Genomic DNA, 26,986 nt, shown 5'->3' with positions numbered 1-26,986 from the left:
GTTTTCCATCTCCTGTTTTGTTTTTTCTATACTTAATAATAATGACATTTTAAGTTTTTACCCCCTTCTTGTTTTTGATCTATCCCTGTAATACTCTGATGGTTTAAAATGTATACATTGGTTTCGTGGAAAGGATTATAACTATCTAACATCTATAAAATATTACCAGCATGAGATCAATATGCAAAGCAGCAACTATTCTCTTCCACTGGGAAACTGAGAAACACTGCTTTATAATACACATTACCCATCACACAACCTAAACAGCACTTAATGTACACATTTTTCTATATAACATTAGCATAATCAAATTAATTCATCAGTGACATTTACCACATTTAAGTAAATATAACACAACAATTCCAATCAAAAACATATAATTTGTATACTTCATTAAAAATAATTCTAAAGTTTATTTTTTAAATGTGTGATAGTTAACGTACATTAAAGAAGTGCAGTGAAAGGCTTAATATATGCTGTGAGCAACACATGTCAAGATATGCAAAAATTTGGTTTGGATTATGTAATTTTAAAGATTTACACACATCCTCATCATTATCAACATGCATACATTCATGCATTCATGAACACCCACTCTCCTCCTCTGTACAACAATATGTACCTTATATTCAGTCCAATTAGATCAGAGTGTAACTACAACTCCCTGCAGGCACATTAGCAGGCATGACTTAATACCAACCATAACACTCCCACGAGGACCTCTTTCTCCTCCTGACAAAACCGAGGAGAAAACCAAGGAATAAGGATGAAACAGGAACTCAGCTAAGTAAACCCTGAAATGATCTTATTAGGCTTGTTGGAGGCAGTGTAGCACTGAGGCATGTTCAGTGTGCTTCAGCACAGCCTGAGGGTTTGACCAGCTGCCTGCCATACTGACATCACATTATTCAGCTTGTTCTCCTGCGGACCCTGTGCAGCTTCAGCTCAGTTTCGTCACAGCAGAGTAAGACATGGGTTCCTTCCTGATAGGAGATCGTCGGAGTGCTAAGATACGGAGCTGCCAGTTGCCCCGCCTGCTAGAAAATGGAAAGTGGACCAAACCATATGGGGACTCACAGTAGCTGCTCACCCAACCATCCTCTTCAAGAGGATTTTGTGGCTTCTTCTATGATTCTACACAAAACAGTGGCATCGTCATGCTTATGTGAGACACGTTGACTTCATGCTGCTTGAAGGGAAGATACTTTATAGATGTAAATTATGAGTCTTATATAAGGGTCTGAGGAAAAGACAGACATGGTAATCTTAGCTGGGGACTTGCTTTCATGTTTACATTCTATATGCAGTTGCTCTCATGACCACTCGAGGGTAGATTCAATATATTCATTGAGTACCACAATAGGTTATTTTAGCCCTGTTTCTATCAAGAGGTCCAGCTCAGTAGTAGACAGGACAGTATAAATTTCTTTGTGCTTCCAATGACAAAAACTGGGAAGGATGCCAGCAAATCCAAGCTGTCCTAATTTTTTGGATCCTTCCATTGGGGTCCCAATCTTAACAATCTGACCCTAAAAGGACGGAGCTTGACATCTTACAATCCATTAATTGGTTGGAATAATTGTCACTTCCCCTACAACTGGCCAGTAAGAGCAATGCGGGAACAGCACCATGTTTAAATGTACCGTGGATTTTTTTTTTATTGTTTATAGCAGGGTGACTAAACGTCCCCTTTTACCTGGACATGTCCTCTTTTTGAGAGGTATAAAGCGCCACTGGTCAGAATTTCAAAATCGTCCAGGATTTTGCTCTATTTCAGCCTCAAACATGTTTACATTGGGATTTTGTTGCATTTCATTCCCCGCACTCACCTGTTGTTGTTATTTATTCTCAGACAACAAGCAACAGGAGAGGGAAGGAGAGGAGGGTGCCACTGCACTGAGAGGCAAGAGTTACCTGGTAAAAATGTCACCTACTGTTGACCACTTGGACTAGAATGCCAAGACTAAAGAGCACAAACTGCTGGATGTCTGCCTTTCTCATCCTTCGTTTCTGTGTTGCCTTTTTCAAGGAATACACAACTATAAGAAGGGTTCACCTATCCATCCAACCATTTACCAAACATGCTACATCCTTTTCAGGTTTGCAGAGTTGCTGCCACTGAACAAGAGATAGGGTACACACTGGACAGATAACCATCCTATCACTGAGACAAACAACACAAACAACCAAGTATGCCATGGGTTCAGCTTAATCAAAAAGAAGACTTTCAGAGTTCATTCAGTTGTAGGAGATTCTGTCTTCATTCCCAGCTTGTCCTGTGATGATTGGTATTAGACTTTTGAATGTTTTCCTGCACTTTTATTATTCTTAAGGTAACATATGTGGTAAGTGTTAGATCTATGTAAACAAAATGAAAGAAGCTAAACATGGAAAATGCTATTCCACTTTTACATTTTTAATTACAATTAAAGGTAGAGTGTGTAAGAATTACTGACATCTAGTGGTAAAGATCGGCATTGCAATGACTTCAAATCCCAAGTTGAGAATGGACAGTGGCTGTCAGTGCCCAAAATTCTTCCAGACAAACATGTTTTCATCTTCGTGTCGATCTTGTGGCTTTAGGTTCAGCAATGACTAAACTACAGGTAACCACTTCAGAAATTGTATACGTTTGCTGTCTTTTTCTATGGACTTTTTAAGGTGTTACTTATTCCGAACAGTGTCTGGATGCTATTTAAAAACACGGTTCTGCAGTTTTAAAGCTCAGAGGGTTCTCACTTCACACACAGTGTTGTTCGTCCACTTACAGACACGTAGTAAAAATGGTGGCAGAAAATGGCAGCTGCCATGTTTGTGGACCCATGTGAAGTTGATGTGAATTGCTCATTCTAAGAGGATAGAAACTATTTATTTTAATACAGGGATTAGATAGCAATAGAAACAGAGTTTTTAATGATATTTTAAAATGTTCTGTCATTGACCTTTTGTTTTTATTACACGCTGCACCTTAAACTGCAGATTTATGTGCAATTCCAATCAACAGTGATCCTCATCCTGCAGCATCACAGTTCACATCATATATTTGCAGCAAAACAGTGATGATTAAAAAAAAAAAAACAATAACATGAACAAACAGTGATTATAAATTAATTAGTCATTTTAGAGAGTTAATGTGCAGGCTATAGCTTCAGGCAGGACTAAGTTTATTTACGAGAGGGGGGTGAAGAAGCCTTTGACTGACTGACAGGCCTTATGCCACAAAGACAAAGGTCAGCATATGGATGCTGTAGTTCAAACATCGTCAGATCTTTGGAGAAGCCACCTCTCAATGTTGATGTTTTTACTTTTTTTTAACCTGTAAAATATTGTTATATGATTAAAAACCAATTTCTTTTTTTGTTGTATGTTTTAGGGAGTACAACATGTGCTTCTTTTTTTGATGGATGGATGGATATTTCAACATCCAGCATGAAAAACCGCCTTTGCACGTGCAGCCACAGTTCCAAATGAATGAATCTGGTCAAAAACACATGCCAAGTCTAACATATGAAGTTTCATTTCAAGCCCTAATTGTGACTGGTAAATTGAAATCTAATGAAAACACACAATTATTCAAGTTTAAAAACTGAATGTTTTTACTTTTGTTGCCCAAATGTTAATGGTCTCATGGAACCTTCAGTAGAAAAGGTTCTTATTGGAAAAACTTGACATTGATGTAAAAGAGAGATCCCTCCCCATCAGAAGTACAAAGGAGGAGAGTAAGAGCTGTGAGGGGAGAAAAGCAGATACCTGATCAATATCATGACAGTTAATGCAAACCCAGCCAATATAGTCCTTTACGTTTATGTTGATATGACAGGTCCATTACAAGTCCCGACTGTGTATGAATAATTTTAAAAGTTTCTATCATTTTCCACCGTCAAAGGGGGAGGTGAGTTGAACGGAGGATGTTTGTGTGCATGTGTGTGTATGTGATTACGGGGGTGGGGGCAGCTTCCTTCCAGCTAATTTTTTTCATTAAACCAAACAACACCATGTCCACTCAGTGTGTTTTACCTAAACTATATTGAACACAAACAAAAGCCCTAATTAATTTTTTTAGTGAGTTTTCAGTCTCACCTAATTCCTCCTATCTCCCCGGCGGCTCTGAAGTCTGTGTTTGCTTCCTGTTGCCTCCACTTCATTAGTTCTGTCGTTCTGTTCTGCTGAGGTTGCTAACGTCTGACTCATTCTGGTGCTGAGGGCTTATTTAGAGCTGCCTTCCAAACTCAGATCCAAAGCATGATTTCTGCTACTTACTCACAATTTATAGAATCTTCCTAATACATTATTGTAGAAAAAAGTCATTTCTCAAAGATCCAGTTTCTGTTTTAGATGCGTTTTGCTATTTTAAGCTTTGCTTTCGCCTATTTTATATATATGGCTTGAAATGAGGAAGCAGTGCAGATAAATAACTTGAGAATCTAATGCAACCATAAAACTAAATTTGATCTTACATCCTGTGTTGGATCACTTAGTTTTATTTCCACATTGTCTATACTGGTTTGCACTAACCAGAACAAACAGACATGCATGGAAGAGAGATATAACAGACTGTTTAGGTAAAGGTAACCTCAGACTATTTAGCATTTAGGTGAAAACTTTCTGCCAGACGTTCACTTAATTCACCCATGCTATATTTGGATATTTAGTACCAGTGTTTAGAAAGAATCAGCAGAGAAAACTGACTGGTTTAGTTCTAGGTGGGGCATTGTGTGCATGTCATTTTCCTTCAGCTGAAAAACAAACTTCTCCATGAGGATTTATTTCTTTCACATTTATTTGCTATATTTATTTGCAACTGTGACACTGCTAAACCTGCTGGAATTAAAAACATGAAAAAACAGAGATAAACTCAAAAGATTACGTTTTTAAGCCAACTACAATAACTTCCATGTAAATTTACCAGAGCGACATTCTCACCACTAATCAACATATTTTCAAATATTCATCCAGAGCAAAAGCAAAAACATATTTTCCCAAACATAGTGCAGTTCAACATGTTGCACAAATCTGCTCTGAATACTTTCTCAGCTAAAATAATTTGTACATTTTGGCAGCGTAAAACTTGAAGGCTTGATTTATACAGAAAATGCTAAAGAAAGGATGTGTGTGAGGTTCTGAGCAGCAGTGGTTGACTCATAATGTCTAATTTCTATCTAAAAAAAATCAAAGAACAGTGCAGAAAGTTTAATGAGGTTTCTTTACCGTATAACTTTAATATTTTACATTGATTGTTAAACAGGACCGCTCATGGACAATCAATCTGATTGATTTCTTTAGTATTTACATATCTTCAGGAAAGTCAATAAAATGTCTGCCAATAAAAAAAGAAAAAGTCAATCGACATCAATTTAAAGCAACAGAACTGAATTTCAGCAGCTTTTCCCACTGTGGCACCCCCTAATGAAGGTTAATCCGGCTCTTCCCAGCCAGCCTTTTCCTTGTTTCCTTCAGTCTTCCCGCATTTCTTTACTGAATCAGCGACGCTGTACATTCAAAATGCCCATTGTGTTGATATTCAGTTGCTATAGTGTGACAGCAAAGACCAAAATATACTGAGCCCGGGTCACCTGAGGGCCTCCTGGAACAAAAAAGTTGTAAAGTTTGACTTCTCAGCCTTGGGACATTGCAGGGCTACAACCACTCCGGGAATGTTCACAATAAATACCGGTGCCATCAAAACAAGAGAGAATCATAAAGTTTTATGCTCCAAAACATGTGTAGTGTTGCTTTAAAGATATACCAGATATATCAGATATGATGGTCTTAGCTTTGTAAATGTCATATTTTGGTTTAGTTTATGCTTTTTTACTTCCTGTTTTATTCATCTTACTTCTTGCTGCTCTGTCAAACCAGGTTCTTATTTACTGGTTGACATATGTAAGCCTTCTTTCTCAACTGTACTTTTGTTTTCTTGTTTTTTGCCAGATCATTGTTTGTTGCCTTCAGCTTCATCTTTGTCCCTCCTGTGTCAGTCGTGGTTACTCTTTAAGTTTTATTTCTTTGTGGTTTTGATTTTAGTGTTTATCCTTTATTTGCTATGCTTTCTTGTTTATCTTCACACACCTACCTCCTCGCCTGTTATTGCGAAATCATTGTACTTGGTGCACTGTGCTCATGAGAGCTGGTTTCATCATAAAGTTTATTGTTTTGAAAAATAAAAGTTTCAGAATGATTTTGGACTGATTTTTATCAGCATTTCTCTAAATCTGTGTTTCTCAATCCTGATCCTCAGGGACCACTGCCCTGCTTGTTTTAGTTCTTTCCAACTTCAACACACTGGATTCAGATTAAGTGAACTGCTTGTCAAGTTCTTTGCAAGCCTGCTAACGAGCCATTCATTTGAGTCAGGTGTGTTAAAGATGGACACCTCTAAAACATGCAGGGCAGTGGTCCCCGAGGACCGAACACTGAACAGAACCACCGGTGATCATGGTCTCTGACACCCCCAAGGAGGTTATTTTGGGGAGGAAGAATGTTGCTTTCCTTGTCTTATTTTCATGCATTTTCTTTTGTGTATATTTAGACTAAAATATGCTGATGCAAAAAACAAACAAACAAACAAAAAATAATAATTTTTACACACTGTACCTTTATTTAGAGCCCCTCCTTCTTATTGGTGTTCTGGTGGTCGTTAAACAAAGACACATTTCTGTCCATTTAGATTTGAACTCTGCAACGCATCCTTTTGTCTAAATATGTTTTTTTTTGCCTTTTGTAAAGTTATTTTGCAGGTTTGTTGTCATTTAATTCCACTCAGTCCTCTAGCTTAAATGTTTCTGCCATTGCTTAATTTGAAGTCATATGGCTTAAAACACGTTGATCTGAAGGAAAATCAACTCTATTTTTTTCATCTTAATTATATAATTGGGAAAACATGTCAGCAAACAGAGAGAAAACTTTTCAGTTATCGCAGGAAAGTGGAATGGTTTTTGAAAGATTACACTTTAAACAATACCAGGTGTTCATGCCGATTGTCAACAGAAATCTTTATGCTGTTCTTAATTTTCCTTCTTATTTTCTCCCAGTGAGTGTAAATAATGACGGTGCAGAACTAATCTGCACCACCTTCATCACCGTGTGGCTGCAGGCCTTTGACTAGTGCCCCGTCATTACATTTCCTGCTCATCTAGGTGCATTGACATGAACAACTAGAAGACCAGTGTAGCAGGCAGAAGCTAATCATCAGAACCTGATTGTTCCTTGTCTTCCATAAAAATCCTACCGAGCCAGAAACGTCTTGTGTCTTGTGGAAATCGCATCTCATGTAGAGCTAACTGCCCTCTTTCTTGGATGACTAGTGAGTTTGCTGTCTTTACATCCTAAGAAGTAAAGTCTGGACAACAGAGGCTGCTCTCAAGTAAACTCAGTTTATCGCCATTATCTCTAAGAAACACAACTTTTCCAGTTGTAACTGAATTGTAACTGAAGTACTCTACAGAGCTTAAATTCAACAAGGACACACAACAAAGAAAGATTCTTCTTTGACCACCAAATACTTTTAAAAACTCCATACTACACTGATTCAGCCTCATACAAACTCCAGCTGAACATTGTTTTTTCCTCAGAACAAGGACTCATAAAACAAAAGGGGCATTGAGATTTTTTCAAAGACAAAACTTTCTACACACACATATTTGTATCAGCATGCAGGTGTTTATAAATTGACATGGAAAAAGCAAAGGGGATATATACTTAAATCTTTCTTTATTGTTCTTCTTTTTATTCACACACACTTCACACACACACACACTTTTTTCGAGACCCTACTTGCTCTAACAAGTTCCTCTCTGAACCAAAGAAATGATATTTATATTTTCAAAGAAACCCATTTGTGTGAAAGATTTCTGTAAAAAAAAAATTAAACTGAATATACAAAAGACAACTAGAATCAAAAGCGCAGATGTCCGCCAAGTTTGTAATTAAGACTAATACAAATAAAACTAATTAACACAACATTACAAGGGTATAATCTCAGATTCTTAACCTAAATATGCAGCTCGCATGGACACAATGATACATAAGGCTGTTTCAAATATTTAAAATAATGTATACTCTTCAACATTTAATAGTAGGTATTATGTTGTTATGAATTCTCACACACATGCAACTTCCATACATGATTAAACCTCAAAATAAATGATCACAGTTTGGACAATTATAGGAGTTAACAGGAAGATTGCAAAAACAACTGAGGCATTATGACTCAGCATCATGACTCACCATTCATAGTATACATTTAGAGAAGCTCAACATATAGCATTACATGGAGAAAATATCTAATTTACGTTTAATTTAAAAGCAAAATATCCTAATATGTCAGAATCATTATCGTTTTCATTATACGTGAGTTATAGATTTGTCACCATTTAAATGATATTAATAATTATTACTTAATCAGACTAATGACTGATTATATAACAAGGTTTAATCCAAATCTGCAAAAAGTATTGTAAAAAAAAAAACCCAAAAAAACTAAACTATAACAACAACAACAACAACAAAAAATCCTTAAAGTATGTACAAATGCTCTCAAAAATTCTTGCTTATTATTTGAATACAGTGGACCATGTAACTGATTTATTTTAATTTGATTATTATTAGACTTCAAGAAATTGTTTTGAACACTGTGTCTGTAAAAGTGCTCTGAGACTTTAATGGGCGCTATATAACCACAGCTCAAGTAGAGCTCCTACAGGTTTGAGTGAAGTGTTAACCACAAGCTTTCTCTTAAATCAGTCCATCAAGAATGTTGATAAGCATGATGGACATATAACAGAAAACAAATTAAAGATTATGCATGATGGAACATGACGGTATCAGAGCCACTGGATTGTGGGATCCTTGTTGAAAAGACAAATATTGATCTGTGAATTACCAGGAAGAATTTCTAGGTGATTTATCTCCATTTTTGCAGTTTTTACTTTGTTCTTGCCGTTACTGGCGTCTGCAGTCACAGTATTATAAAATGCTTTGTATTAATGAATTACAAGAGTCTTAACTTTCCAGTTGTATCTAACATGTACACAGCCGGTTCACATTATTCACCATTTTCTCTAAAGATTTCTCTCTTTTATTCCTTCATTACTTCTACAATCCATAGCTATCAAAACATTGCTGTGACTTTTTAGAGATACATCTATCAAACCTGAATGTGTTAGTAAGGAGCAACAGGAAGCATGTACACCCAGCTGCATGCTCGTGGTCCCTGCAGCCTGTATATTGTTCAAAGTGGCACCATTTCACACAGGATGAGGCAAGTCAAAGGTTATTTCCAGTTGATGAGCGTTTCACTCTTAATTGACAGTAGGTGTGAGTGGGTGAGCTGTCCTAGGTGTACCCTGCCTCTCGTCCACTCGAAACTCATCAGCAGCCTCAGGCATGTGTTCGTTTGCAGAGCTGCTGACTTCAAAACCCTTTAGATGTGGAAAAAAAATCTTTCTTTGGTTAACTAAGACAATAAAGTCATAAAAAACTTACTTCTTCACCAGTCTGTATGTTGTATTCTTTATATTTGGGGACTATGCAGCCATTGTAGGAACAAACAAAAACAAGTAATCCACACCAGCTTGCACTCTTGTGGAGGAAAAGATAAACCCCTAGAGGTACCTCAAGTCAATAACAAACTTCATTCCCTTTTTAGATGAACACATTTAAAAACACAGCATTCAATCAGTTTTGATATTTCTCTGCGTGCGTACTCACCCACTGAGATCGTCCACACTGCCATGATCTTAACACGTGCTTTTGTGTGGGAATTGAAGCGACTGTGGTGGATCGGGTTTCGTATTGCGATGTATCGATCCAGAGAGATGGCACAGAGGTGCATGATGGATGCTGTGGAGAACAGGACATCCAGGTATATCCAGATGGGGCAAAGGTCAGAGGGCAAGGGCCACCGGTAATCTGCAGAGGGTGGGGGGAAGATGGGTGGACAATAGGGACCATGAGTCTAAGCTGATGTTTGTGTGTTGAGTGAGATAAAAAATGTTTTCCAAATAACTGATGTGAACAAAACCGCAAAACCTAATCAAACTGTGACTGGAAACAAATGCAACAGTCACTCTGAAACGACAGGCAGCAGAAGCAGGTAAAAATCAAACACCAATCCACTGATGTGGCGGAAGGTTTTGAATCTGGACCACCAATCCCCATCATGCCTTAGAACACTATTTACAATAACTGATCAAGGGTATTTGTGTACAGCTGCTTATCAACCTTCTACTGGGATTGTTTCCAGTCAATCAATATTTCAATTCACACCATTAATAACAAATTAATTTGACACTTTTGTGTGAAATTTGCAGTCTCAAAATTGTTTATGTGAGTTTCTCAAAAGGCTGTAAAACCTCAATGGAAGCTCAAATTTGGTCAAAAAGTTTAGTCTTTCATAGAGCCAACTCTTATTTAAGAATAATAATAGTATACTTAAAAAATAAATAAAATGGAGCATTATTAAATGGAGATGAATTTGTGTCATAAAATATTAATCTATCAGACTTTATTTGTACAGCACATTTAATACATATTGAGAGAAATACAGAGAATTGATTTACAGAGTGCACACATTCCAAGAAATCTTACGACTAAGCACAAATGATTAAAGGGTTTCATATTTCATTTTATAATTCCATGTTTGAAACCATGAGAAAGATTTTCTTTAGGGGTACTCCCCATTTTCCTGGAGCCAGGGGTAACAAATAGGAATGCACCAATATCACATTTTTACACACCGAGTAGTACAATTACTTACATTACATTTGAATATTTGCTGATACGAGTATTAATAAATCCCATTACAGTCGACTGGTAAGGAGTGTGAACCAGATGCCACAACTGAGTGGTTAATTATGTGTTATTGTATATCATATGAGTCATCCTGCAGCATCCTCTTTATGTAAGGCTGGAAAACTGTCACAATCTTCATAAATAATGGTTTTTGTTGGATTCTGTTCACCGCTGTGACAAAGCCATGCCCAAAATAAGGTTCTTTTGTTGAGATAATGCCAAATTCAGATTTTTAATATGGCACGATTAATAACTTGACTGTGAAATAGAATTAAAAAAACTCACTTTCTTATATTCTTTCCTCTGGTCAAGTACCTCCAAGGAGCAGTGTTCATAAACTCTGAATAAATAAACCTGGTTAAGAGGCGTACCTCTACCCAGAGCCTCCTGGACTAGTCGGTCCCTTCTCTGGAAGTGGTGGAAGCAAGAGGATAACAACTCGTGGTTTTTGTTTTGAGGGTCGCTGCAGTGAGCCCGGTTCAGTTCTGGTGTGGAAGAGAAGATTTCCCCACGGCATTATGCAGAAGTTTACAAAAGAACTGTTTAGGTGGCAGACCTTCAATTCCCTCGGGGAGCCCAATCAGCCGAAAGTTGCAGCGCCTGCTTCTCCCCCCCAGGTCAGTTAGCTTAGCCTTTAGCTTCCTGTTATCAGTTTAAAGCTGAGTGCATAAAGTTTCTATCTCCTCCAGCTGCTGGTAAACAGTGTCAGCATTTTCTACTCATGACGACAGTCTGTTGTCGTGGCTAGTGATTGTTTGGACTCCGTCCAATTTGTTGTTAAGTTTTTGGAAGTATGTCTTAAGCTCAGAGAACACGACTGATCTGTGGTTAGCTAAAAGTGCTAAAATGTCGCGTTTGATACCATGAGCACCAGCCTTGGACTTTTCACCTGGTTTTGTGGTTTTTAGTGGTTTAATGTGTTAATGCATCTTTAAAAAATGTGAGTCAATTACACAGATGAATTTCTTTACATTAGCATGTTAAGTTTTTTCACATTGGTATTGGTTTTGTAGTATTGGAATACTTTTATGAAAACCGAATACATGGTATCGGTCCAATAACCAATACTGTTATCGGTTCACCCCTAGTAATGTAATAAAATAACCAACAAAGTAAAAACTTAAAATAGTTTATAATGTAGTTTAACAGTAAATAGCAACATGATTATCGCATTTAAAGTGTAACTACACCCACTACTTTTTAAGTAACTCCACCCACTGCCAAATTTTGGCTTGGGGTGTGAGAACTGGTGGCATTAGAGATCAGGAAATGGAGAGTGGGCAAGTTGGACTCGGGAATACACAGGCAGAAATGACAGCTCAGCAGCCACTAACAAGATTGAAAGCGAGATTCACAAATCACCTACGCCACAGAGCATCTTCGAGATGGAAGACTTTCCGTCTCCTGAATCTTCTCAGCTACACATGAACAAGGTGGTCCCGAACTGTATCAGTCTGAGCTGTTAGCGCTGTTATGCTGACCTGTCAACAGCTCCGTCAGGCTCTGGAAAGCTGTGGCGACTCGCAGCAGGTTGTGGCAGCTGCAGGAAGTGCTGCTGTGAGTTGCCACTGCTACGATTTGAGTTGCTGTCTGTCGTCAAATGAGGATCAGCAGGTAAAGAATAAAGCCAGGTTTTACTTTTACACCCCTCAAAAACACGAATCTGTCCCACTGCAGGAACATTTAATCAGAAACTCTGTGAAAGAAAAGAAGTCTGAAACTAGCAAATTTACACCATATAAGTTCACATCCCTTCATATGCGTTGGTGGGCGTGGTTGTCCATGCCTGCAAGGTGAGGACTATTTGCATCTGGAGGGAGGGGTTGTGACGTTTTTAAAATTTTCTCGTAACCAGTACAGCTCAGCTCTACATCACGAAAAAAAGAACCTGGTTTTACCCTGTAGGAGGCGTTTTGAGCCATTTTTGACCCACAAAATTTTAACTTTTAAGGAAATTAAAAAACTACTAATGTTATCAACAATATATGTGGTTTTCTTCACAATTAAGTAATACTATGTTGTTTACAGCTCAAAAAACACATTTTAGGGTGCATTACCCCTTTACCAGGTCAATAGTAGTATTTTTACCAGATTCACAAGATCCTGTAAATACAGATATGATTTAAAAAGTCACCATTAATTACAGATTAAAACATGAATTTCAACAAAAAGCTTTAGACTTTTTTTTTTTATCATATCATAACCAGCCACTAATTTTCTGTGATTCTACAGGTGATCTCTCAGTTATGAACTTAAAGTGATGACATGCTGGGAAAGGATTTGTTTTGTGCCTGACTGCGGCTGTATTCCTTCCTAACGTCAATGCAGCCTGTAATAACAAATCATTAGCAGGGATATATCAACGATTTTCATAGACTTGTTGCACATTGGTGGCTTCCATAAAGCTAATTGCACTGCGACCACACAGCGATAAATGGAATGAGTCATACAAATGGAGCATAGCCAAAGGCTGTCAAACCCACCTCAATCTGCGATCATGTTCCAGATACAGACACCGCTGTGTGAGCTGCAATTGCATGGGCTTGAGCTACACATGCTTATATCTTCACATTACACACACACACACACACACACACGCACACACACACACACAGCATGTTTCCCTCATGGCTGTCAAGCTGCCTCTGAGGTGGCTGTCTCTGAATGAAGTCATGTAAATTTGTCTGGAAACCACTCAGGTGCTTAGGGAGCTATAATACAATATACTGAATATTAGTGTGAATGGAGACCACTTTTCATACTCTATCCATCAAAGTGGTGACATTTTCAGAAGCCAAGTCTGGCTCAAATTGCCTGACACGCCCACTGAATGCAGACAAAAGCAGATTGCAATGAGATAATGACGACCAGATAGTAGAATAACTCTGCGAGGGAATTAAAAATAAACAATTATTTTCCTTTAAAAAGTAATTGCAACCACTTTAAAAATGTACAAGACATCCCAGCAGCCAAATTAGGCTGTAGGAGGATTTTGCAGTTATTTATTTTCAATGTCATTATCTTAAGATCACAACTAAATTATTCCATTATCTGGAAAAAATTCTGTCTGTCTGTTTTGTGATTTGGACCTGGGACACAATCGGTGTTAGTAAAGATTGACCACAAGGGGGCTGGTGGAGACTAGAGGTACGTGAGAGTTTGAGGTGGACAGATGAGAGGAAAAGGCCCGGCCATCAGGCAGGGAAGTTGTGATCGTGATTGTGAGGATGTGGCAGGATTTAGTCAACTGGACTGAAAACTGTGGGTAAAAAAGAATATATTGTCTTTTAGAACATGTCTACCCAGCCTGTTTGGCTGAAGGCCGTCCATCCTAAGGAGTGATGGATGGTTTCAAAAAAGATTAAAATGGTTGATTAAAATTGCTTAAAGCCACGTATTGAGGCTCAGTGTCCAGCTAAAATTATTACTGCCTCTTCTAAACCGAGCAATCAGTCTGGATTTTATCACCAGTCCTTATAAACAACCAGAGTTGTTCATACATGAGATCAGTTTCACCGAGCTTATATGAACTCATGATATTGAGGTCTCAATTTTGAGTGAATTAGCTCATATTCATATGGATTTAAAATCGCTCGAGGAAGGGCAACATTACAGAAAATTTCTGTCTCCATTTAAGATATTCATTCATGGATGAGGTATCACCATTTCCCCAGGATCCATCTTCAGTGTTGATAAAAATAGACTCGTGGTTGAGGGGATTAGAGTCACACCATCACGAGTGTTCTGGGTCATGATGGAGTATCGCGCATCTTCCTTCTCTTGCCTGATTCTCTGCCGTTCCCTCACTGTAACACGTGAGGCACGACCTGAACCAGGCTTTCATTATTTGGGAAGAGATGACTCACCCATGTTTCTCAAGGTCGTCATGGTCACCGCCAGACTCCCTGCTTTTGCCTCCTCACCATCATTGCTTCTGCTTTATATTTTCCTCTTTTCAATCTCATTGCTGTCTCAGAGCTGCCCGTCGCTTTCTCCTTATTTTACAGTTGTGAATCTATTACAGCTGCTCTCAGACAAGCCTATTATTCTAACAGCTTTCATTCTTCTCTTTTACTTCTCTGCCAGTTAAGCATCCATTTAGATTTAATAGAAAGTGGAAAAAGAGACCATGTTTCCATACTTATTTCAAACAAGCAGGAAAAATATTTTGACTAAATGGTGCAACAACATAAGTAATCAGGAAATTTAAAAGCAATTCTAAGACTGATCCTCTATTTCAAGAGTCAGATCTGAAGGTCTGTTAGCTGGTTGATTGATGCAAATTTTCATTTTCTTTAATTAGCCAAAAAGATGAAAAGCAGTAGTTATGTCCTGATCAAACTTTGAGAGTCCAGATTTCTTAATTAAATTAATTGAATTTATTTTTTTATTTAAATTAGACTTAATTTAATCTTTAATCTGACACATAATTTATAATAAGTAATCACATTTTTAATCAAAAAGTGTAAAAACTACATTTGTCCAGACCACAATGTGACAGTTTTATACAAAAGGCTCAAAATTATACAATTACTATGTTTTTTAGACTTATTTTTCTACAGAAATGCAACTTTGTCACACCAGTGAGTGATGTGTTAACTTATGGAAATGTTCATAAAAACATGATGACATTGGCTCTTACAAGAACAGTTAACGTTGTTAACTTCCATTAAGAAAAGAAAAGAAAAGAAAAAAGGTAGTTATGGTGTAGCGCACACCTGATTCAAATCCATGGCTCATTAGCAGACGTATACAGAACTTGTCAGAGATCCATTTAATGTGAATCAGGTGTGTTGCAGCAGAGAGACATCTAAGACCTGCAGGATAGTGTGCCTTGAGGACCAGGGTTGGGAATCACTGGTGTAGCGGATGCTATCAAAGGAAAGATTGCTGGTTTGGTTTCAGTTTTATGGCGTCCATGTTTAAACACACATGGGTTTCAGTTTTCATCATGTGACTGACTCTGTTAATGACAAAACAGCACTGATACTCTGTAATCTTCCTTTATGGCACAACGGTTTTCTCCATGTGGGCAAATGTTCTTGTGAGATGGGTGACCCTGCTCAGATAGTTTACCTCTTAGAGATACTTTAAATGTGATAGGCCAATCTTTTATAATTTCCAGAGCTTTTAATTTCCATATAATCAAAGCCAGTGGCATTTCCTAGATATCGGTGGATTTTGGTTCCTGGTGCACCGGATGAAGGATTATTAAATGCTGACCACAAATTCTACAAATTTCTTTTTGATGTGTTTACTCATGGACAAGCAATGAGCTCCTCTTAAGGTAGCAGAATAGTCAAGCGTATAGTCATAGAACTTGAAAATAAAGACTCCATGCTGGTACAGCTAGTGTTTTGTTTAATTTGCTGTTCCTTTTTGTTTAAGTTGGCGTTCGGTTAGTTTTAGAAAAGATACCCCCTGTTTAGATTTAAGTGCTTGGTTAGGTTTAGGATTTGCTTGGTTAGGTTTAGGATTTGCTCATAGTTGTGTTTAAAATGATGCAAAAATACATCACATTTGCCCAGGTATCATGGAAACTAATATTAAAAGACCGATTTATTGGTTTTAAAAATAACTAAATGTTTATATGGCTATTGCTAACACTAGCTTAACCTACTCAGCAGTAGGATTAACTCAAATGCTCTTAAGTTTCAGCAGTTTCCCTGAACTTATCTTTTATAATTGTTCTTTTTGTTCTTCTTATTGTGTAGATAGTATTTACATACCCATCTTCACTCACAAGCATGTGTTTTTATCATGTTTATAAAAATGACACATTGACATAAATTTTTCCAGGGGTACCAGAAATAACTAGCGTTATCAAGTCATAAAATAAAAGCATGTGACTGTGTGCTCATGAACCAAGCTGTGCATGGAAAAATATATTTTAATGGAGTGTTTCCAAAAAGGTTAAAGACTTACTCACGTGGGAGCTGTCACTTTAATTAACATATGTTCGCTAAATGCCTCGCATTTATGAAACTGGTAGTTTGAAAACAACTATTTAGTTACAGTTTTAAACGCCTCAAAAACAAACTATATAACCATAATTGCTCTGGAAGGTGTCACATTGGTTGCTGATATCACCTGTGTAATGTTATCAAAACATATGGGCATCCTGTCACAGACTCATACTGACAAAATAGTCTACTTGTTAATTGTGGGCTGGACTACCACATTTCCTTATGTGAAATGTTTCAGTAAACCTCTGAAAAGGCTCACGCTGATCATAAAGACTGCAGCATGAGCTGTGACTGACAATGGTAAGTAGAATTTATGGCAAGTAGAGTATAAAGTCCCTCCCCCCAGTCTTTCATGAAGTTATGAACTCTTTGTATTATAATACCCCAACAGGTCATTTAGCTATAACTACCAAATAATAGAATAGGAGGTAGAGCTTTTGGCTATCAGGCTCCTCTCTAGTGGAAGCAGGACCCAGTTCAGGAGGCAGATGCCCTCTGCTATTTCTTCTTTTCGATAAGATGTACAGTTAGTGCTGGCTCAGATGACCCTGAACCACTCAATTACCCATGATTTTACAGGCTGAAGCTCCTTGAGGCCCTCCCTTTAACACTGAACACTCTTGTTGTGTCCTCTTTATTTTTGTTAGTAATCCACTGTGTGTGTCTCCCTCTTGTAGCTTTTGCTTTTTCTCTCCCAGTTCCTTTCTGCAACATGTATTTCTGGCTATAGATACAGGCCCTTTCAACCTTTCCTATGATTTATTGTTTTTTATACTTGTCTGTAGACAGGTTTCCATTTACTAGGACACAATCTGCAAAAAAGAAATGTGACTTGGACAAAATTTAAGTGATTGCTTTCAAAGAAATAAGGCTGCATAGTATAACCAGAAGGTGGCAGGATAGGCTACATTGCAAGTGGTTGTATTCTAGTAGAAGAAGTTGTCCTAGCATGGTACATATCATGTAAAAGGTAAACAAACAATTGGAGTGGACATCCACAAGAGGAAATTGAAAAGAGGTCTTCTTAAGGAATTATTTCCATCTCTAAGAATGTCTAAATTATTCTTATATATCTGAGAAAACTTTATTTAGGTGAGTTTGTTTGTTGCGTAAACCAGATGCAGCTGGTGAGTCGTGCCTTTTTAATCTTTCACATCTGATATGAATAGGTTTCATTTTCCCCTTTTTATTCAGATCCATTAAGCACAAATCAAAAATAAGTGGAAACATGGCTTCACTTTTTTTTCTTTTTATTGTCTTTTGACTTGTTAACACCTCATCCCAGAAGTCTGGGTGGATGGATGTCCTTCATGAATCTGGTTCTGATGGAGTATTTCTCCACACTGTTTCCAAGTGTTAAACAGTAGAAGTAGTTGGACCTTTGCCTTTTGAAGTGACTGAAATGTTTGTTGTTCTTTTTACCCTTTATATGACCTTGTGCTTTATACAAAAATTGAACTAAAGTGTATTAGAAAAATATTATATTATCTTATTAGTCAACCCCACATAGAGCCACAATGAAGAAACATATACTGCCCCTCAGGGACTGTTAGTATCACAATATTACAGGCTCTGATGGCAATGACCTGGATACACAGTGAATTTTCCTTCTCATTTCTCTCATATGAACAATAAAAGAGAAAACCACCACAAAATCCTTCCAGAACAACTGAGATGCAACTTTTTTCTCCCACGCATGTCAGCCGCCTCATAAAACTGCTCAACGTGTTCTGACATTGTCACCTTTGCCTTGTTCTTCTCAAAGAGCCACTGGGAGCTCGAAGTTTCTTCAGCTCGCAAAGCCTCAGCACCTTCAGAGGAGACAGACCGCAGCAGAGAGGCTGTGAACATAGTAGGATTTCTCAGTGTCTGACATCAATTATACACAGAAGGCTATTAGAGCAGCATCATCCTATTCTGTGTTCATTGGAGAAAGACAATAGAAAGAACAGACTTGAGAAAAGATGGATTAGATGGAAACTGTTTCTGTAGAAACTGTGTTTTCTGGAGATGTTATTTTAACCAGGTTCTACAAAAGAACCTGGATCAGGTCCATAATTATTGGATTCTCTAATAAGACAAACAGCTGCATCAATATAACATATAGACAAAAATCTAAATAATTAATCTTAGTGTTTAATTTCTGTATATTGTCCATTAACACCGACACAGAAGCTGCCTGTAACACATTTTGAGGCCAAAGTGTCCAACTATCAGCTCACAACCAATAACAAGTAGGCTAATAAAGAAACCAGAAAACTGCTGATGTACTGTTAATGTTGATAAATGATGGCTGAAAATCATGTTTTCACTTTCAATACAGCAGTTTAGTTCAGGAAGACATGGAAGAACTAAATTTGAGGTCTTCTGTTTTTAACCAGTTAACACAACCAGTTAACCAGATGTTCTCCTGCTGGAAACACTGACGTCAACTGATTACATAAATGTGACCAGACAAACTAACGTGGGCATAAAACAGCTGTTTTATTTCATCATCACGGCTTCTGTGGTTTCAGATATTTGGACTTCAGGGTCAACCCGAGTGACTTGGTGGGACTAGTTGACTTTTATGTGTCACACAGATGATTGAAATGTCTGAAAGCCGTTGGAAGTGTGTTGTTGGTGGTAAGGGAGCCCTGACTTCCATCCTGGATTTGTTGGGTTTTAGCCCTGGTTTGGTTAACTTGGGCACAGTTTGAAAGCACAACAACTCTGCAACAGAGCACGGATGATTACCCAATGTATCACAGTATGATACAAGGGAGGAAAGCATTTGTGTGTGTCAACATGGATGTAAGATTTAACTAATCTCAGCTGTGAAAGATAAAATAATTTAAAAATGCCTAAATAAAAACACAATTTATCCACAAACGTTTCATGAACTCTAAGAGCTGTTGTCAGACATGTAGTGTAGTTAACGGATGACACTGAAGACTCAAATATTCTGTGTAGAAAGCAGGTTTTTTTAGATTTTCTCTTCCCATCATAACATTAAGTTGAATAATGGGTCAGACTTTGAAGTCTTTGAGTTTTTGCTGCAGTTTTTTTCTTGGAAAAATGGAACAGCAGGAGAGCCAAGTGCAGAGTATCGATTCACTGATGGACACTGACACGAAGAGATTCAATCACTCTGGTTGTCTCTCAGGGAGGTTAAATCTGGGTGACTGCACGGCCTGTATGCTGCAGACTGTTAACCACAATGCAAGCCTTCCTGTGACATAAACTACACTTTATTGTTGTCATGCTAGAGGTTTTTTAAAAGGCTAGGAAGACAACAAAACACTTGTGTACATTCAGCTTTGTTCCAACCACATTTCTCATGAGTGCATTTGTTCGGTGTCTGCCTGGAACATGCTTCCCATTGCTTAATAGTCATCTTTCAAACACACAAAAACTGAACTCATGCAGCTTTAAACTTGTTCAACTTTTAGACTACAAAACAAAGATGATGGAATGTGACTCGTAGCCTGCGGTGTACTTTATGCGGTAATACATTCAGCCAGCATAAAAATTGAAATTTAAAATGGAAACAAGAACATAAATTAAAGAACAGTTGATATATATTGTTCTTAATGGAGTAACTAGGCGACTAATAAATAAAACATGTTTCATACACCCTTTGTCATTTCCTTTTGCAGCCGATGATGTTGTGTGATTATATTACATCAAGCGGAAATTTGTACTTGTGTGTGTAGTTTTAATTGAAGCTGATAAAAGTTCACTTTGCCACATGTACAGTAAATTTGTATGAACAAGAAAAATCTTGTTACATGGAGTGACACAGTAGAAGACATGATTTTTTTAGAATATCCTTTAATACAGTGTCTCTCAATCCTAGTTCTCAGGACCCACCCTGCATGTTTTGGAGGTAATTCTGTTTTAACACACCTGAATCGCTCATTAACAGGCTGCAAAGAACTTGATGAAGGAGTTCATTAATCTGAATCAGGATTATTGGAGTAGGAACACGTCTAAGACATGCAGGGCAGTGGGTCCTGAGGACCTGGATTGAGAAAAACTACTCTCATATTCTCATATTCCTTTATTTTATATACATATGAATGCAGCCCTATGATGGTGACCTGCCAAGGTGGACCCTGCCTCTCACCTATAGATACTAGGATAGGCTCCAGCCCCCATATCCCTGCATTGGGACAAGAAATAGATGGATGGACAGATGAAAGCCACTGAGATCATGATGGGTATGACATTATTTCGATTCAGATTAATGAACTTCCTAATCAAGTTCTTTGGACGCCTGTTAACGAGCCATTCATTTCATTCAAGTGTGTTAAAGTAGGGTACCTCAAAAACATGTAGGACAGTGTGAGGACCTGGAATGAGAAATGCTGTGTTAGCTAGAGATCTGTTGAACCCACTTAACTACTGCAAAGTAAAACAAACACACCCACAGGAAGGTAGTGATGTAGGTTGGTTGGTTTTTTTTGGCAGGGTTGTCTCAGTGCAATGTAAGATGGAGCAGAAAAAAATCAGCGAGCAGAAAAACCCAGTGAGTGCACAGAAAGTCCAAGTACAAGAAGGGCTATAGTTGTATGTGCAGCTCTCTATTGAGAGTAAAAACAGGTTTGAGATAATGCAGAATATATTTACACAAAAAGACACTTTTTGAGTTTGAGGGCAGCTTTTAGAGACAATAATACAACATTTGAGCAAGAAACAAGGAAGTTTGCTGTAAAATAAAAAAAGCTTGTCATCAAAGACAGTAAAATACTCCGGGATACCCACACGATGAAGTTAAAACGTGCAAACAGTGTGTGATGAAATGAAAATGAGAATGTGTTGGTTTCCTATGGGGAAAGTCCTGTTTGAAGCAGTAAAAAACAGTTAAATGACTTCATTAAAATGAAGCTTCTTGTCCATAATGTCCCACTACAGATAAATACTGTATAAATCTACATTTACAACACACTTAACTTTCCATTTAAAGTTGTTGCTTTTCCTCAGATTTTTTGCAGTTTAAGAATAAATATTATTTTATCATATTTTTTTAAACTCTCAGTGATACTTGAGACAGTCTGTATAAATAAAAGTCCCCCTGGGACATCCTAATGTCTCTACTGCATTTTGTATTAATCTGCTGCACCCAAATGAAAACTCTAAACACCTCAAACAGCATCAGTCATGGTCACGTCTACAGTCATTATCAACACCCTGCTCTTCACTGAAATTTTTAAGCAAAGTCCAACTTATTCCCAAAGATATGCTTGAAAAGACAAAATCAGTAAATGAAGTGTGAAAATACATCACATGCCCTACTCAAGACTAAGTAAATATTTTTACACACCAATTTGAGTTTTGAGTCTGTTATTAAATCTGACTGTGGAATGAACTTTACAGCGTGTGATAAGAAACACTCATGATTTTATATTTCAGGACATGCATGGTCCTTTACCAGGTCTTAGAATGAGATAAATAAAACCTCAGATCAGCAACAATCCATGACTTATAACACCATGTCAATATTTATTTAACACAAACTAAAATGCAGAACTATTGTGTGAAAAACTATTTTGTCTAAGATATAGAGGAAATGCTAGTCTTGGCAGTGATGGCTAACTCAGAGCTGTGAGACCTGTGACTTCTCTACTAATTAGATGCTGGTGGTTCAACGATGAGGGGCCGTTTGAGACATACTGAAACTACCTCCCACATACTATACTACAGTCTCTTTTCATATACTGAAACTGCCTCCCATTGGAAGTGTCAAATGAAGCACTGGACAACATACTCTTCACCTGCATTTGGAGTGTTTTCCAAGATATGGCTCACAGTGCTGTCCAGGTCTTCATTTGACAGCACTGCATATCTTAATGGCCGAGTTATGCTAGGTGGCTAGTTAGCATGTCCTCATTCAGACTTGCTACTGTAGGTTTTCCAACTGCTGTCGCATTAGACGGCAATTCTTATAGTCTCTGCTGAGGCTAGTATAGTATTGAGGAAGCCAGTGAAATTTACTCACACACACTAGTAGAATTCCGTTCATACATACTAGTGAAATTTGATTTCAGAAATTTCACTATGTGATTGATTTCAGTATGATGTATGAGAGCATTTCAGTATAGTGTATGAGAGGAGATTTCAGTGTAGTATATTATAGGAAGATTCAGTATAGTATATAAGAGGCAGTTTCAGTACAAATGTATAAGAGGTTTCATTATATGCAAATGATTTCAGTATGATATATGAGAGGTTTTAGTATAATCTGTGAATGACTTAAATTTCACATGTGCCTGTGAGAGGGTAATTCTGAATAATATCCCTCATATTTAAGTCTTGGCTTCCCTGAACTGCACGAGTTTATGTATGATGGGGAAAAGTGCTGCATACATAGGGCATCTTACTAATTCTGCTTCGGTTTGTGTATTTTGGGTAAATAAATTAACTTTTATCCAACTTTATTTTTGAGTGCTGCAGCACAAAGAATGTAAAATGCCCCGTTGTTGAAAGAAAAGATGGCAACATATTTTAAAGGCACAGTTTGAATATTGTTCCCATGATTACTGAGATATCCAAGACTGTTGTGGATCAGGTCTTGCACCGGATCTGGCGATGCTTGAGTCTTTTTCTATTTGCACTTTAGGTTTTGGAGCCCAGTCACAGATTATATGACAGCGCAGTATGACTGACTAATGTGTATCTGTGCCTGGCTCTAAGTAAGCAGCAGTTTTCATCTTCATGAACAAAAAGACTTGACAAAAAATCTCTGTTTCTAATTTGAAACAAACCTACTTTATTAGATTTTTCCCAGACCGAGGAAAGAATCTGAAGCTGAAGCTAAAATTTGCACACAGCTAGGATCTTTTGCCCAGATGTAAAGATGTTTCTTTTAAAATCGTTAAGACTCAGAGACTAAGGGTTGATGAGGATCTTTGGCCCTGATTGTCAGGTGAAATAGACTTTTTCTATTTTTCCTTTTGCCACAATTTAAAAGCTAGAGAAAACACTCAAAGACAGCCTTGTTTAGGGCCAAGTATGTCTGCATTCATAAGCAAAGAAATATGAAAACAACTGATATAAAAGGAGTGAGTGGAAACAGAGAGCAGGGAAATGAGCTCCCCTGAGAGCAGAGCTGCACACAGGAAGGCTGATTTGCTGAAGAAAAAGCCAATAAAAGACTGAAATGTGGAGAGCATAAGGAGGATGGAGAGGGAGGAAGGATGGGAGTTTGTGTTGCAATGATGAAGACAGATAAAATCACACAAATATACTCAGCATGAAGTTGATGTAGTTAACAGCTTGAGGATGAACACACATCTGAACAGTTTAGATTCCCGGAGTCTCAAACCAGGTTTTTCCCAGTTTAACACGACTGTTTTCCCCCCAAAAGCTGTTATATTATTCACATCACCTGCTACATGTCCGAAGATAAAACCAAGAGCTCACGCAAAGATTGTACATCCTTAGTTGCAGTTAAAAGATTATGAAGCTAAAATAGTGATGGCAAATAAAAAAGGCTCGAAAAAGTTTTAACATGAACTTAAAACAGAAATATTGATGTCTATTAACGAGTACTAAAAATATTAAATTGATACTGAAAATGTGAAAAATGTGTTGCTGAATCCATGCCTGCCCATGGCATGGGCTTACAGATCCTGCAGCTCATGAATATGCAACTTCACACCCCAGTTTCAGTATTATGAGACCTTGTGCAGCAGCATCACACTGACCTCGCACACCTACAGGCTGCAAAAGAATGACAGAACTGGAGATTTAACCAAAGGTAAACTGGCTATATGTAACTATCTCCAGCACACCTAATGCACATGCACAGCAGCTTAGTCTAGTTATACAGTAAAAATGACACACTTGTGATATATGTGTTTTACCTGAACTCGAAGCCACCATGATGGTGGCTGCCAGTTCAGTATGGTGGATGATGTAGCTCTTGCGAAAGACAAGCCTGGAGAAGAGACAAGCTTGCCACAATATGCAAATTATTTTAAAATGGTGCCCCTTCAAACCCACCCCTCCACTGTAGAGAGATTAAAACTGTTGAAACCATCATTGATAGCATTTAAAGTATAGTTTTCAGTGCAACTTTTGTCAGCCTTAATATTACTTTTCAGTATAAATACTATTTCTGTCAGTACACGATACCATGTTTCTATTATAAGTTCAAGTTTTAATTCTTTAAAGTCAGATTTTTATATTCAGCTCCAGTGTTTGCTGCCACTGTTTTTGCCCCATTTTTTCTTTGCAGTCAGTTCGAGTGCTGATTGAGACTCATTCCTCATGGTGTTTATGTGTATGTTTTTTACTTCAGTTTTTAACAGCATCATGGCAGCAGAAAGATGGTCTGGCTTCCTTCTTGCGCTGAACAAAAATTGCTTTGCCAAGAGAAGTTTAATGTAGGGTATAAGGTTCACCTTGAGATTTTATTATTTTTCTTATTTTTGGTTATTGCTGAGTTACATTTTAATGCTGCATGGAAAAACAAGGGGGGAGTGTGAGGTAGAGAGAAGGAGAGTATGAGGAGGAGAAAGGATTCAGTTGGGCTTAAACTAAGATTTTTAAAAAATCTACTGAAGAAAGTTTTTGACAAAACACAACCAAGAATCAGATAAATGGTTTTTCTCAGGTGTTGTGTTACTGATAGAATATTCCTTGGGAGTCCACATAACCAAGGACCTCTCCTGGTCACCATACATCTCTGTCCTCACCAAGAGAGCACAACAAAGACTCTACTTTGTCCAGTTGCTTAAAAAGGAACAGTATGGAGAAGAAGCTGCACGTGGCGCTCTACAAGGCAACAATTCAGAGTATCCTTACATATTGCTTCTCAGTGTGGTAAACAGGCTGCACAGCCGCAGACAAAAAGGCTCCACTGAGAGTCATAAGGTCAGCAGAGAAGATTTACTTGTTTATTTTAATATTCTTAAATTTAATAAACTTAACATGTATTTCCATATGTCCTTGTGTGTGTTTATGTAAATAGAGTGCCCAGTAATTTTGTTGCACTATTATGTGTAATACCAACTCCATAATGGGTCCACGAATATTAGACTCCACACAGAATGTGAAAAAATAAGATGCTAAACAATAAAATGATCTAATTTATATTCAATTGTTCATTACCAAAAAGCAGTACCCAGCAGAGCTGAAAGACATTTTCAGCTGGGTGGAAAGTGTCACTATTTATGCCACCGTTCTTCCGAAGTATGTTTTTGGTGATAAAGTAAGTTAATTGTGTTAGTTTTCAAGCACTGCGTCTCCCGAGGCAGCAGAATGACAGCGCGAAAGACGAGACTGGAGGGAAGCCGGCAGGCGAACAATTGAGAGCAGAGTGCTAAGAGTGAATAGAAAAGAGAGAGAGAGGAGTCGGGCAGACTGCCAAAGAGCTATACACTCTGTAACTTCACTGCAGGCTGCAAGCTGGACTGGAAATCTAAATAATATAATGATGATGGCAGCTGCAAAAGGAAGAAATGATGATTTAAAAAGTCAAACAAGAGCAGGAAAGAGGAAGAGGGCCTCAATAGGTAACAAAAGCAGCAAATAGATAAGGTTACATGTGCAAACATCATGTGCAGCACCAAAGTACACAAATAAAAATAGATAAGTTTGAGTCTTGTTATGCTTGTACAATACCTCACCTGCCTACTGTTACGCCACATTTACCCAGATGTCCTCAGGCCTTTCTCATGTTCACCATCCATCCATCCATCCATCCATCCATCCATCCATCCATCCATCCATCCATCCATCCATCCATCCATCCATCCATCAGCCACCATTAGCCAAGAGGCTGAATACACCCTGAAAAGTTAATGTGTAATATTGAATCTTGATATTGTTGAACTTTTTATTGCCTCAGGTTTTCATTCAGATTGCATTTTAGATGCATTAGTCCATGCTGAAGATATAAATCTCATAAATATGTTGTCATTTACAAAATAAGCTAATGTCTTAAAAACTCTGAACACTATTGTTCCAAAACTGTCGTGTATTTCTTTTAAAGAGGAAATCAGCTGTGGTTATAAAGTCTGTCTTTGCTCCAAAGTGCCTTTATGTCCATGAGCCTTAAATAAACTCAACATGAAGGGAAAGTGACTCCTATTTTAAGTAGTTAAAATGTCTTCCTTCCTACGGGACTGATGTATGTTGTTGTATCTGGTCAAGAATCAGCTTTTAAAGTTTCAAAGGATTTTGGTTTGTTTCAGTCTAATTTATTTGTTAATATCTTATAGAAAATCTAATTTCTACAAACA

General features: G+C 37.7%; 1 protein-coding gene across 1 annotated transcript in view; it reads right to left on the bottom strand.

The window, feature by feature from the left end:
• htr2aa (5-hydroxytryptamine (serotonin) receptor 2A, genome duplicate a) overlaps window positions 1-26,986 on the bottom strand; it is a 102,970-nt gene that overhangs the window by 14,805 nt on the left and 61,179 nt on the right. Inside the window, exon 2 of the mRNA XM_042002552.1 lies at window positions 9,709-9,909. Coding sequence (XP_041858486.1) covers window positions 9,709-9,909 — 201 coding nt within the window. The remainder of the gene's footprint in view (window positions 1-9,708; window positions 9,910-26,986) is intronic.

The sequence above is a fragment of the Melanotaenia boesemani genome, chromosome 12 (genome assembly GCF_017639745.1).
Source record: "Melanotaenia boesemani isolate fMelBoe1 chromosome 12, fMelBoe1.pri, whole genome shotgun sequence".
Lineage (NCBI taxonomy): Eukaryota > Metazoa > Chordata > Actinopteri > Atheriniformes > Melanotaeniidae > Melanotaenia > Melanotaenia boesemani.
The sequence above is the reverse complement of the archived record's forward strand: the minus strand, read 5'-3'. Positions and strand labels throughout refer to the sequence as shown.